Raw genomic sequence first — 14682 nt, forward strand, 5'->3', positions numbered from 1 at the left:
AAATGAAAAGAAATGCCCCGAGAGTGAAAAGAGCACAACAGAAGGCTTTATGATTTAAAGATCAGGATGTGTGCATGGAGGAGATGGCTGCAGATTCAGCCAACGTAAGCTGGAGAACAAAGGTATGCAGAGAACTTCTTAAGCTTGTGACTGGACTTTCTCTGTCTTTTGGTCATTGAAAAGTGGTTTCTGTCTCTTTTCTCCTTCCCCCTCTCCTTTGTCTACATTTAGTTTCTTTCTTCACCTGTCATTCTTTCTCTTCTCTACTGTTCCTGTATGCCTGCCTTCTCCACGCTCTTCATTAGCAATCTTTACCAATCAAGTCAAAGACCAACCCACTGTTTCCTATCAGCCCTTAGCTCGCTCTGTTTGTGTTCTAGTTCCCTTTCCCCACCCCGTGTCTTGTCTCATTTGTTAAGATCACAAGTTCTTTCAGGCATCTGCTTTTCTGTCTCTGCGGAGTATACATAAAAGGATGCCTTTGCCAACACTCCAGGATAATCATCATACCCCTGAAAGTAGATCCCAGCTCCAACAATGTGTCCTGGGAATGCCGAGCTATAAATGGCTTTTTTGTACATTCAGAAACGTGAAAAGCACTGTGTGCTGTGGAGGGTAGGAAATTGAGATGATGACCCATGCTGTCCATAGGGCAGAGCAAGGATGTAAGGAACTCAGTATAGCCTCAGTACTGCTACAGTGTTCCTTCCTTGCATCATATTCTGCTGGTGCTCACAAAACCCTCAGTAGACACAAACCACACTTGCCTGAGACCACTGTGCATCCCCTTTGCCTTTGCCAGCAGGAAGCCTGCCTGTTTCTGGAATTCCTCCACCACACAACCAGCTTCAATCATGACACATCATGGCTCTATTCCCAGACCATCGAGGTCAGCCTGACTAGGGCTGGCCTCTCGCCATGCTTTGGTGGGTGCTGTTCCAAGGGTTCTGCTTCAGTCTCAGGAATCTCAGCACAGCACATCATACTGCAGGAAGGCGGCAGCAGCAGCACCTGGGTTTTTATCAGCGTCAAAGGTAGAGGTGGGTGTTGTGATTTTGGATGCAAGTGGAGAGGGGCTAAAAGCAACAGCAGCAGTTTTGTCAATGAGGTTCCCCTACTGTTGGCTCCTGAGAGCTAAGTGACATGCACCTTAGGATCAGTTACCTCATTCCTCCAGATGAGTGCCCTCCCTGTCATCTTAACAAGTCAACTCACTTCAGTGAACTTAAGGTCAGCCTTTCTGCCCATGTTTAGACCAAGAGAGAGATCAGAAGCCTCTTCTCATCACACTGTACTTGCACAGTAATGTCCTCAGTACCAGGTCTGTTTTTTTCTCCCATCTCATTTTAACCTTGATAGAATCCCTGCTCTGATGAAAGATCTCACTGGGCTATGCAGCCTCCTTCTTTCTTCTCCTTTTCCATGCCAAACCCCTTCAGGCAACCACGGAGAATCAGACTTACATTCATTCTCAAAGAGATGGAACTGCATGCCCAGCAGGCCAACAGACTTGCAAAATGTGTAGGTCGAGGAGCTTTTCTTCTTGGGGCAAAGCTTGAGGATCTGTTAGAGGAACAGACACATCACTGGGTAGGTTGCTGGTGAACAGGGAAGCAAGAACAATACAAACTACTCAAAGCACAGAAGAAAAAGATTTTTACAAGCTGTGTTAACTGTACATGGGATGAAAACTTGGTGACTGACAGACTCTTAGCCCAGAAAACTGCCTGGCACGCTGTACTTGCAGCACTTTGAAATTCTGTATGTGTAGCCATGGGCCCCCTCAGGTTCTGTTCCCCAGGAATACTAGGGATGATTTTTGGATGCTCATATTTCTGACTTTTCAGTGGTAATTCTTTCCACTAAATATCCTAGGTCTGGGAACCAGAGTACGTGTGCATGCTGTGCTGCCCTTGCTCCCTCAGTAATAATCTTCATAGATCTGATTTATCACAAGGAATGGAGGGCTAGGAAGGAATAGACCCCTGCAGGTTCACAAATGGTTGCAGAGAAATAGGCAAGGAAAGTTCTCTTCTCTGGGACAAAATGCCTTGGCTTTGGCCTTACTTTTGCAACATCCACAGTTTCCTTTTGCCATTAAACTCAGGCATTTTTTGCCTAAAGCGGAATATCCTTCTTGGCCGCATCCTCCTTTTCTCAGCAAACCTGTGTTCACCCTTGTAAATGCATGAACTCAGCTGCAAGATCCCTTGAGCAGGACACTTTTTAAAGTATTGTATGCACGTTAGGCTCCAGTAGGTAGCACCTACTTTTCTGTAGCCTCTGCAATAGTAAAAGGTAGTGGTTTTATGTACCTGGCAGGAAACTTTTAAAGTACATGGGAGTGCTCTGCCTACTATAATACAAACAGCCAAATAAATGTACTTCACTCTCACAAAATGAACCTCCCTGGTAGCAAAGGAATGAGAGATAGCAATGACATTACTTGGCTGTGAGATATGACTTTTGTCTTTGTTTGTCTTTTGAGGGGTCAGAGGAATTTTAGGTTTGGTATGTTGTTAACAGGGAAGGATCCAAAGCTGTGTCTTGCATGTTGATGGATCAGGAGGATGGTCTGTCCCTAGGATGGGGGAAATCGATGTTGTGGACTGCTTTTATATTTCTTTACAGATTCTCAGACTAGTTTTATCACTGCAGTGCCTAAATGCCAAAGCACACTCACCACTAGCAGGTCATTGAAGAGAAAAACTTCCCTCTGGTGAGCTGCCTGCTTCTGCACCTTGTTCACATCAGTCACTTCATACAAGCGGCTGCAGCAGACCAATCTGCGATGGGGCACAGAGAGAACCTGCAGAAGATCCACAAGAGTGTGTGGGGGTTATGAGAAGGTGCCAGGAAGGTTCACCAGCACTCTTAACTTACACAACCCTGCCAGGTGACAGTGGCACAAGATGGTTCTGCCCATTCTGCCTACTCTATTTATTTCCTCACAACCACTCCTCACCATCAATCATCCTGCTGGTGCCATAACAGAGAGAGCCTTCATGACTTGGATAGATCAGGGGAGTAGAACAGTCTGTAGGCAAGCCACTTGTTCACATCCGATCTCATATACCTCTGTCTACAAGTCACCGAGTAACTTCTCAGTCCACTGGACTGCCCTGGGCAGTGTCTGCATTTGAGGGTCTTGTAACTTTCCCTATAACTTTTGCTTTTCACATCCTACAACCTCAAAAGGCCTGAAAATTCGGAGCTGCAGAGCTATCACTGAAGTATTGGCAGGCAGGATCTGCATTGGCAAGCAGAACCTCCAATGAGAGGTACTATTGCACTGGATAAAGCAAACTCTGGCCAAGTAAATTCCAAAGAATTAAGAAACAAAGAGATAGCAAGTGAGGTGTTTGGAGAAAAACACAAGCAAGAGAAGCATTATGAAAGAAGAGGATTAGAGAGGAAAATGGCAAAAAAGGGGGACAGTGATGGAGATGGATGTGAAAAGGGTGAGTAGGTGCCAGCAGGGTTATGGGTGCTCACCGTTTTCATTCCAACTATGGACTTCTCCACCTTGGTGACGTATGTCACATGGTCCTCATTGGATTTTAGTTCTTTCTGCTGGATCCTCTCGTAGATCCCTACCACCAGCTCCCGTGGGATGTCAGCACCATCATCCACCCCTGCGAAACACAGAAAATGTTGAGCAGACTAGGCAGAGAAAAAAGGAAAGAACTGTCATCCCTGACAGGCAGCTACTACCTCAGTGCAATGTTGAGAAGACAGAATGGAAATAGTTTTTTTTTGTTGTTTTAGAGTGGTTTTTTTCTTGGTCTAGCACACAGAATGCACCAGCAGCAGAGATGCAGTCGCATCTAAGACCAATGCTGAAGATTTCATTATTCCATTGCTCTGCATGGTGGCTTCCTTCCATATGTTCCCTAAGGTTTTATAGCCACAATTTCACATTCATATTCCTTGGGCCATTCAGTAGCAACCCCTGCATTGATCTCATATTATTAGAAGTGCTAGGCATAGTGAATATCTGCAATGCGATCCAGCTACTTCTCCTGCCAATGCAAGCCTCAGAACTCCTATTGGTAACCTTCAACATTTTCTTCTGTGATGTCTCCTATGCATAATACTTCCTTGCTATTCTATCTGTGATTTCTCTGTCTGGGGTCTGTCCCCTTCCTTGTTTGTATTTGCTTAGCTAATTTCCCAAATTTTGCTATTTGACTCTTGAAAAGCCTGGCAGAAAAGTTCTCCTTCCCCCTCCCCTCACCCAAACACCACAAATCAAATTGCCAGCCCTTCCTCCTACACTGAATTCCTTCAATCATGTTACATTGGTTTTCTCTGCTTCCCTCCAGCTCTCTGGTCTGAGGCTAACTATGCTGCTGCTGGGGAATTGCCTAGGAACGGAGAGGCATTGTCCTCTTCTGGCTCCCTTCTTCATGACCTTGCAAACATTGCCTGAATACTCTGTGTCTTTTCTTAAACACAGGCCAGCGAAGCTCTTGGCCCGCGTGTTGGGCTGAAGGTGAGTCTGAAATGAACTGTCTCCCCTCGTCTGCAGCTTGGTCCTCATGCTGGCTGAATTCATCGTGATGTGAATTGATGGTGAACATTAACATTAATAAATAAAAAGGAAAGAAAGAAAACCTTTTGAGTTAGTTCAATCTGCCATGATACTGAAGGGGTTGATGGCAGAAAATAACTTGAAAGAGGGTCTCGCTGTCACATTATTGCACTCTGAAGTGGATGGGGAAGGTGTAAGAGGCTGGGACAACACTGTCTGAGCAGTCATAAGGACAAGAATACAAGTTATAGCAGTCCACAGCAGTTCAAAGATTTACACTGGGAAAACTCTGAAAGAACTTAACCTGAATTGCAGATGTGCAGTAAGAAACACTCGGAAAATGACTGACCTAGGAGTGAGCATGGCTGGGAAACTGGACTTTGTCTAGACATCGTGTCAAAAAGGCAAAACAATACTAAGCTGTATTAGCACACCTGAAAATGAGGAGGAGGCGGTGATTCTCCATAGGAGTATGTTGTGAACACATCTGAAGAAATGCTTTTAACAACCTATTACTGAGATAAGGAAGGACCTTGAAAAGTAGAAGAAAATTGATTTGGGGAACTGATGTATTAGAAATTGCTAAGAGGTAATACATGCATGAACTCTGTCAGGCTTACAATTACTGCAAGCAATTGCAAGCAATTAAAAAAAAGAAGATTTAGACTGAGTAAAAGAAAAATTTGCTTGTATATTTAAAGCAACAAGGAGGGAAAGGGCTTGTTAAACATAACCGAACGGGGTTTAGGAAGGATGGAGATGAACAACAGAAAAATGTAATATGATGGACTACCAAACAGTGAAAACCATTAAAAGATGAAACCATCTCTCAAGGAAAATGGTTAGTTTGTGAAGAGGCTGGGCAGCTTTCTGCAGAGAACAAAGCAGAGATCTTCCCCTTTCCCAGCAAAGTAGAGGACATTTCAAAGAACTCTCCTCCAAATCTGGCTTACAGAGAGTAACAGAAGTCCTGGAGAAAGGCAGCTTTGCTAGATTTTTGCTGCCTTCACCTGGGCAGGATTTAGAGAAGCAGGAGGGCAAAAAAAAAAAAAAAAGCTAAGTGGGATGCTCACCTCTCAGATTGCGAATGAAGTCCTCTAGCATCATCTTCCTGTCAGGCTTGATGTTGGGGCTGTACATGTCCGTGTTGAGGAGGATGATTGCAAAGGCCAAGATGAAGATGGTGTCTGGGTTGTGAAACTGCTGGACCACATCTGGATTACACATGCAGTACCTCTGGCTGCAGCAGGAGGGATGCACATACTTAACATAGAATATTGGAGTCCTCTGCTCAAGTGTAGCAATGACTTCCTCATGCATGGATCAAATTTCTCCTTCCACTCCAACTCTCACACAAAAGAGAAGGAACTGCTAGAACTCTGAAGGCCAATTTACCCACCAACAGCTGAAACTGGCCACTAAAACTTCAGCTTTCTTGTCTTCAGAAGCCAAAAGAGCAAATGACAGTAGACAGACTAACCAATCTGGGGTCACTATGCAGTGGTAATATTGGTATCTACTCCAGTCAGGAATGCTAAAGATTCCTCTGGATGCAACGAGGGAACAACCCAGAACCCTTGCAAGCCCCAGTGCTGCTTTTCCTGCCAGTCACCAGTGAACAAGGAGTCCCTTGCTGGCAAATATGGCTGGACTCACTCTGACCCTTCGTGCCCTTCATGCCACTGAACATCCATCAAAGATGTGTCTCTGTGGTGGCAGTGGAACAGAGGACTTCCACAACCAGCTTTTTTAGAAGGAGGGCCCCTGGTCAGTCATTCCATTCCTGCTGCATGTTTTCTGCCTTGGGTGCGCTCTCTGCTTCCAGCTGGTTGCAGCAGTGTGGCCACAGGGCTCTCTTTCTTACCTGAAAGCCTCAATTAGCCGCTCGACCTTCTGTGCCTCCCCCTGCACACGGATGTGAGCCTGGAATTTCCGCAGCGCTTCATCCAGCTCCATGCCTGAGAAGTCCATCTCGTCCACCACGCAGCTGTGGGAAGTGGACACAGCCTTTGTCAGCACCTCCTCCTGGGCAGGATGCCAGGTTGGCTCCTTCAATGTGGTGCCCAGGCTGAGTTTCCAAGGGAGATACCATGGAACAGGCCAATAACTCTGTGTTCTTGTTGATATTTTCTATATCTGTACAGTTATATAGACAACTATAGTGATATAGATATTTAAACTCCTATATACCAATATAGGAATACAGATATAAATCCGTCTATTTTGGCCTCTTTTATCATCTGGCAATAATACTTCACACACTGTCCATTCCTAACTGCCTCCCAGAATGTGCACTTGTTCACCACCCATTTATCCATCCTTCTCTTATCTGCATTCACTGTACTCATCCTCTCCTCACCTTCCATTCAGTCAAGCACATATCCACATTTGCAACCCAGACTTTCTTCTCCACTCTTCACTCCTACCCAAATGCTGCAGCAAAAGTATTCACTACATTTGTAAAGACCAGAGGCCACTCAAAGAAAATGTGACATGGAAGTTCTTGTACAGAATGGGGTCACTACCCTCTTGCTTCTCATTTGTATTCTCATCTTAAAGTCCTACTGCTATTCTCAGAAGTCTACTACAGTCATTCTTTCTGTCTTCATAGTTAAATCCTCAAGTTCTTACTGTTACTGAATGATATTCTGATCTTCATTTGCAACAACAGTACCTTCTCTGTGTGGTTTCAGCACATTTTGTTAGCAGACTCCTACCATCTGTGTCCAGGTCTCTGCTGCAAACATTCACCAAAAGGCTAGGCTCAGGAAACTCCTCATAACCTCCTTTAAGTCCATCTTCCTATTTCAGTAGAGCATGTAGGCAGTAATGTCTGCATCGGCCAATTCTCTTCCCCATTTATGATTCCTTTATTAATATCTTTCTCTTCTACACTCAACTAACCATTTCTCATGTCAAATACTTTGCTGAAGTTTAGAATTATCTTCTGTATGTTCCTTGTCTAGAAAACCAATTATTTATCAAAGAAAGACAGAATTAATCTATTCTCCACTGGTGCTAGTACGTACCATTTACCTTCTTGTCTGCTATTATTTTTTCCCATAAATGAATTCTCAAATCTGACATCGTATCTGAAAGATGAAGAAATTCACAGGTGCCAAAATTCCATTTTCTTTAAAGTCTTCCTTAAATGCAAAATTACTAGCTTGCTAATATTCAGTAAAATTGCACCACCTGGACATCACAAATGTATTAAAATCCAGTGACTTCACATTTTCTGCTTCCATTCCCTTTGACTGCTTATTCTATCTTTCATCCTGTTTATCTCATCTTCTGTATAATATTTGGTTTGGCTTTCTCTTGTAAAGGGTAAACTGATCCCAAATTTAGGGCTGGGAAGAAATTTTTCAAAAGACAGGTCATCTGAGAATGCACGAGAAATGTAGAGAATGAGGGATGAGGCAAGTGAATTAAAAGGAGAGGGGATGAGCTTCCTTCTGGATTCTTCCAATTTCTAGAATCATCTGGAAATTTCACCAAGCATGCTTTTGCTAATAAAAACGTATGCTGTAATCAGATTCTTCTGCTTTCTTTCTGTGATGTCCTACCTATTTTGCTATTACTCTTTTCTATAGTTCTGCAGTTTGCTGTAGGCTGTTGGGCAGTATTTTGTGAACTAGGCTGTTGAATGTCACAACAGCAGCCTTGCTAGAACAAAAAATTATTGTGTGAATGTCTCAGATGTAAGATTCGAATGCTCAGATAGGTCTTTTCCTTCTTGCATTCCCCTGTCCATTCAAGAGCTGAGATATCATTGCTTAACTGGAATGACACCCACAGAACACCTTACCAAAAGCTCTGTCTGAACTTGGGGTGTTCAGAGTGCTCGCTATCTTCTATGGAGCAGCTATAATCTCAAACCAGAAACACGGACTCCTTACTCACACAAGTTCCAGAATCAAAGTGTAGAAACAACTAGTCAAGAGCAAGGGCAGAGAATCAATGGGGCCACTCTCACAGGAAATCTTACACAAAAACTTCATTTTCCTCTCCAAGAGGTGAACTGCAGAAACACTTGCAAATTGATTCTGGCAGCAGTGAAAACTCTTTCTACTGCCCCTTTCCTTTGTTATTCTTATTTTTCTCATACTTGCATTCACTTGTCCCTTGGGTTGACATCAAGGCATTCTGCTTCTTGGAATTTGTCTTTGATAGTAAGAAAAATTTTTCTCTGGTTAGTCATTATTGTGTTCACAGCTGCAAACATCTCTGTAGTTGGAATTCTGTTATTATTTTTTAATCTTTTCTGATACATGATGTTTCTCAGCATTGACTCCGATGATTTTGCTACTACTATCTGCTTCCAGACAAAGTGAAAGCAAGAGTCCTTGCACATACCTTAAAAACCTGCTGAAGTCATGCTAGTAGACCAATCCACCATAATTAAATTGTATCTTTTCCTTCCTTACTGATTAATCCTTCCCCTTTCACACAGTATGGTCTAACACATCTTTTCTTTCAAGTCTGAATCACAAATAATAAAGTCAATGCTCTTGTCTCATAGGACAAGTAGGGCAAGTCACTTGTTTATAGTTATTTTCAAATTCAAGCAGGTAGAATCATTTCCACACCTTTGCTTCATTCACTTTAATGTCAACATCATCTTTTCAGACCACCCTTCCGCTGCCATCTGTCACACAGCAACAAAGTGTAACGGAATACTGGGGGAAGGTTCAACCTCTACTGCCACACCAGCAACATCTGCCTCAGGCATCATGGGCCAACAGAATAAAATCGGAGGCATTAGTTTCAAGCAGCCCTCATATTGTTGATGTTGCCCATTCAGCTAACCAGAAAAGATTCCTAACATCTGCCGTACAGTCTACATCCCCTTGCTGGAAAAAGGACATAGTAAGTAATGCATCAAGCTAATACAGGCTCTGATATTATTCTTAGGTTGTACTAAAGGACAGAGCAAGATGAAAATTCTCAGGTTAGATTCTGTAACGTTTTTGGGAAGGCAATACCAGGAACTGCATAGGACTAGTTGAAGAACAGCCTGTTTATAAAAGAACATATGACCAGTAGCACAACACAAGCTCAAAAACAGAGTAGCAGCTTGGAAATATACCTAAAACCGTAGGTCATTTCTGAGGCTTGTTCCTGACCTGGATAGGCAAAGCTGAAACGAACAGCAGGGTTCATCACTTCTACATTTTATATGTCATGGGCCATCCCATGCTCTCAGGGCAGAGGAGGGATAAAGGATGCATGGCATCCCAGGGCAGCGTCAGGGAACAACCTTTGGTTAGCTCTAAGAAGGCTCAGGGAGAATTTGATTGTTGACTACAGCTGCCTACTGGGAGCACGGAACATGAAGCCTGGCTTTTCACACAAGTGCTCAGTGGTAGAAGGATGAGAAGCATCAGACTCATGCTGGAAACATGGACAACTGCCAGTTAGGCAAAAGGAAAAGACTGCCACCAAGGGTGCTCAGACATGGAACTAGTGCCAAGAAAGGCTGGAGGTCTCCATCCTCCCCAGGGTATTCAAATTTAAATAAGCTTGATTGAATGAATCAAATTCACAGAACCAACAATCAATTCTTTAAATGTGTCATCTGCACTATAGGCCTTCTCAAAATGGTATCAGCCAAAGGAAATCCATGAATTAGATGAGAGGTTACACCTGCCCCCATTAGTCCACTGAACAGCTTAAAGCTTAACAGTTGGTTCTACCTCCTGCATCTATACAAGACGTGAAAGCAAAAAACTGGAAACAATGAGGAAAAAGGGACACAGTGGGATCACCTGGTACAATGTCAGCATAGGTACAGAAAGCCATCAACGGAAATATGAGTACAACTGGCTTAGCTCTTTGTTCAACAACAGTCTGTACATTTTCTTGGCACATCATTTGTAGTTTAATCACTGTAGAGGAAACAAACATCTCCCTTTCCTATTCACCTAAAGTTACAATATGAACACTTTCATGTTGCTAGAGGTGCATAGGGGTTAACTGATGGAGGACAGCCACCTACATAGCTCTGCCTCTGTACCTAAGCCCTCTTTTCAAGATCTCTATTTCAGAGATTGCAGAGATGGAGTTTGCCTAAACTACTTATGAAGAGGCACAATTGATATCCGTGGAGGACCTGGCTTCACCTTCAACTCCCCATTCTGTGGTAAGGGAGAAAACAGGCTGAGGATAGCAAACCCCACCCAGAGGAGGACATCAGGTTCTCTCCTCCCCACTCCTGTCCTTTGGGGATCAGGGCAGAAGAGATGCCACCTCCTGGGAAAGGACAGCTGGACACAACTCTTGAAACTCAACGGTTTTAAAAACTGCATCCTCTTTAGCTGTCTGTGGAGTGTCAGTATGCTTTGTCCCCTCTCTGCTACTCTCAGGCACCTGGATGGCTCCACTCCAGGCATCTGCAGGGTAGCTGAGAATCCCCCTTACTCAAACCTCTTGGTACATTCCTGCAACTATCTCACAGAAAGTGCCATGGGTCCCATTGCCCAACTATCATGTTTTGGTCACCACGGGAAACTCAGAATCCCATAGCCATGGTCACCTTCTTTTCCAAGCCCTGTAAATACGAGGACCTTGCATCCAGAATACCAGTCACTGAGCCAACACTGCCAGTGGTGTTCTTTCTCTGTGTGAGATACACAAGAAGTTTTCCTTTGAGGACAGAGGATGAAACATCTGCCTTTCGAGAAGAGGCAGCTGGTGGAAAGAGGCAGTGACATTGAGCCCATGGAGGTGGATCCATCTCCAGAGGACATCTTGATGGAAGTGTGTCCACCTCTACTTGGGCAGACCGCTCACCACACCATCATGAAGAGATCATGAAGAGATAGATTACACAGAGATGGCTCCCTGTGTCCAAGAAATAAAACTGCAACTTATGTGTATATGCTAAATCTAGCACAAACAGCAGCATGCCTGTGAGATGCCTATTCCTAGACAACTAGGAGGTCCAAAGGACAACAAAGCAGGAGTGGAGTAATTGCCTTACAAAATCTCCTCCTCTTAGGAGGACTTTGGACCTTTGCTTCATGTTGCTGAAGTGAGCAGGAAAGGTGCTGACACCTTGCTCATGAACCAGGTGGGGCTCCTCTATTCATGAAGAGCTTGGTCTGCCTCAATGCATAAAGCAGCCAGGCACCTTATAACTGCAGAGAATTGCATTCGTGGTGTCAGGTGATGGGATCAAAGAGGGAGATCCTCTTCGCGTCATTTTGCCCCATTGATACATCCATGGTACTGTGCTGCCTCCTAGGCTACAAGACATGATTCCCCCCCAAAAGTTGGTGGACACAGAGACATCAGGGCTGTGAGGATTTAGCACAGGGCTAAGCATGACAAAAAAGCCTTGTGGCAAAAAGATTCAGAGAAGGCAGGAAGCAGCTGTATCGTGTGGGGCTGGAATCTGCTCACCCATGCGTAATGACCTATTTTCCAGCTTTTCCACTCAGGTGACAATGTAGCATGAGCTGGGCTGCAACTAAAAGCATCTGTAATGAACCTGCAGCCCATGCTCAGGGATGGGACACAGAGGGAGGCAGCCAGGTGGAAAGTTTAAGACAAGGCACAGAAATACTAATAAAAAACATGCCTTTTCTCAGCATCCCTGTGCTCTTTCTGAAGACAAACCAGGCTTAGGGTGTACTGCAGAGGGAGAGATCAGCTCCCTTGGAGGACACTGCCCCTGCAGGTGTTTGCTAAGGCCCACAGTAAGAAAAGCAAGCAGGGCTCTTTGCTTCCTTGCACAAGCAGGCAAGGGCTTGTGTCCCAGTCCTGCCCTCCACACAGCACCTCTTCCTGCCATCCTCATGTTAGAGTTGTCTCTACAATGGAGATCATGGCCTGCACCCCCTTTCTAGGTGGTACAACATTACGTGTACTGCCTGTTCTTCTCTGGGGCAGCCATGCCTACTTGCCCTGCCAGGACTGTTGGTACTTACTTGTGCATAGTGAAAAAGTGCTGCCATGCCTTGTGACATAGCTGTATTCCAAAGTGGAAAGTTGTTTCCTCTCTGGACACTTTGGCCATGCAGGACAAGACACTCCCTAGACTTCTTCACCCTCCAGGAGACATTAAGAGCTTTAATACAAGGGCAAACCATTTCCCTAGGCATCCAAGTAAGTTCAAGCTTTACTTTTAGCCCTTGCAGCTTGTCATGGGAAAGTCACTCTTGTTCACAATTCTGATCTGTGCCACAGCTCTGCTTGCAGCAGGAGGTCAGAACTGACTAACATGTTCTCCTCTCTGTTCTCTGTTTCCACTGCATCATTATCTACTGCTCCTCAGCACAAGCAGCAGCACTGTGCTGCTCAAATCCTCCCGTAATACAAGTCCCCTATTGATCCTCTCTAATGTCCTCAGTGAGAAGGGGAAGATAGGCTAGTTTGGGGCTAACCTGTCAAGTTCACTCTGCCAGTCAAAGGAAGCTAACACTTCTTTAAAAGACAGCCTCTTAGCTGGGTTTCCATCTCTGCTTTTATACTCCTAAGAGCAGTTTTTCTTTCTCTCTGACTTCCCATGAGAGAAAGAGAAGACACTACTGGCTTGACAGACAGGAATGCTGCTCACCAACAAGGAGAGTGTGTCTAACAGTAACTTACAGTCTAACAGGAACAAGCCCCCAGTCCAGCACACTGTCCCCTCTTCTTCAATCCCTGCACCTGTCTTTTCTGACAGGAAATGCACCAGGACAGCCACTTCTGCACATCCAGGTCCCATGACCTGAGTATAAACCATCTAACACCAGCAGCATAGCTGACTCAATTCACGACACCACGCACATTATCTTGCTCATGAATGAACTATAAATGGAAGCAGTTCCTGAGTCAGAAACAGGTGGAGGAGAACAATGAACTAAAGAGAAGGGAAGGATGAATGAAAGAGAACAAAAGCAACAAATAAACACAGGGTTAAGGGTGCACACAAACAAATAAACAATGCATCTGAGTATGCAATACAAAAGAAAGGATTAAAGGAAAGATGTAAGAATGATGCTGTACCTCATTAGAAATGTATGCACTGGCCCTGACTTTTTCAAAGTAACAATATGATTTTTCTGTCACATTTGACAAGTAGATTTGATGAAAACTGTCCAATACCAGAACAGAGTTTGAATGGACCACGCTCCATCTACTCAGCTGTATTTCCTGGACTGACAGATGCTGAAACCCTCAAACAGGTCCCAGCTTGCTGCAGGCAGGTTGTAGAAGCAGATTCTCCTGAGAAGAAGCTGGATCTTACTGTGGAGTGCTGGATCTTTCTGTCAGATGCTTAAAATTGGCTACAGATGGGATTTAACCCTGTAACATAAAATGTTTAAAGGCTAGATGTCCAGGCAAAACAGGCATAAAGAGAAAAATGGCACTCTTGAGGAATCTGTGACTCTCCATTGACTACAGGGATTCATAAATTGATAGATGACACTAAACTTGGTGGTGGTTAACAATAGGGGAGATAAATCCTGCTCTTAAAGATTGAAGCCTTGTTTGCAAGAGGAAATGACATATTTCACCTCTCTAACAAAAGAGGAGTGAGCAGTTCAGTGTTATCAAAGGATGAGTGCCAATTACAGTTAGATACTCTCAAAAATCCCCTACTCTCTCCCTCATTCCTCTGGTTAGTGTGTATAATTACCTGTGAGGTATCCAGATATATTTTCTGGGTTCCAAGAAAAACAGTTAAAGGTTGAAAGAAGAAATAGGAGGATGGAAGGAAGAATGTAATTTAAAGACTTCTAGTAGTTGGATATGCAGATGTGAGAAGGCAAAATAGCAAACCAAAGGGCTGAAGTCTCATACTAAGTTTATCCTCATTCACCCTTCACCATGCCTAGGAGGCTTTGCAACCAGTATGATGCATTTTTGGAGTTTTGGATTCACTACATAGGCAGTAAAGAGGGATCCTCTTCACAGCACCAAGCTCAACTGTATAAGTTAAGTGTAAAAGTTAACTGTATAAGTTATAAAGTATACTTCTGAATTCTTCTACCTGACTCTAAGAACAGACAGTGGTTGACTTGTTTGCCATATAGCTTAGCTCAGATAGCCATGGAAGCCAAGAGAAGTTTGCAGAGTATTGACTTATGGCTGGACTTAGAGATGAGTCTGGAATTTATAACCTGGGCAGCTCTACCCAGTATCCAAATGCACAATGG

At 44.0% G+C, this 14682-nt stretch overlaps 1 protein-coding gene across 6 annotated transcripts in view; it reads right to left on the minus strand.

Moving 5' to 3' along the window:
* Positions 1 to 14682, minus strand: part of IQSEC3 (IQ motif and Sec7 domain ArfGEF 3) — a 102454-nt gene that overhangs the window by 9423 nt on the left and 78349 nt on the right. For all 6 annotated transcript variants that reach the window (XM_052667503.1, XM_052667504.1, XM_052667508.1 and 3 more), the window contains 5 exons: positions 6399 to 6521; positions 5608 to 5774; positions 3496 to 3635; positions 2684 to 2809; positions 1464 to 1563 (listed from right to left, as the gene is read on the minus strand). In XM_052667503.1, coding sequence (XP_052523463.1) covers positions 1464 to 1563; positions 2684 to 2809; positions 3496 to 3635; positions 5608 to 5774; positions 6399 to 6521 — 656 coding nt within the window. The remainder of the gene's footprint in view (positions 1 to 1463; positions 1564 to 2683; positions 2810 to 3495; positions 3636 to 5607; positions 5775 to 6398; positions 6522 to 14682) is intronic.

This window comes from Tympanuchus pallidicinctus, unplaced genomic scaffold, assembly GCF_026119805.1.
Source record: "Tympanuchus pallidicinctus isolate F22 unplaced genomic scaffold, pur_lepc_1.0 scaffold8, whole genome shotgun sequence".
NCBI classification, from domain to species: domain Eukaryota; kingdom Metazoa; phylum Chordata; class Aves; order Galliformes; family Phasianidae; genus Tympanuchus; species Tympanuchus pallidicinctus.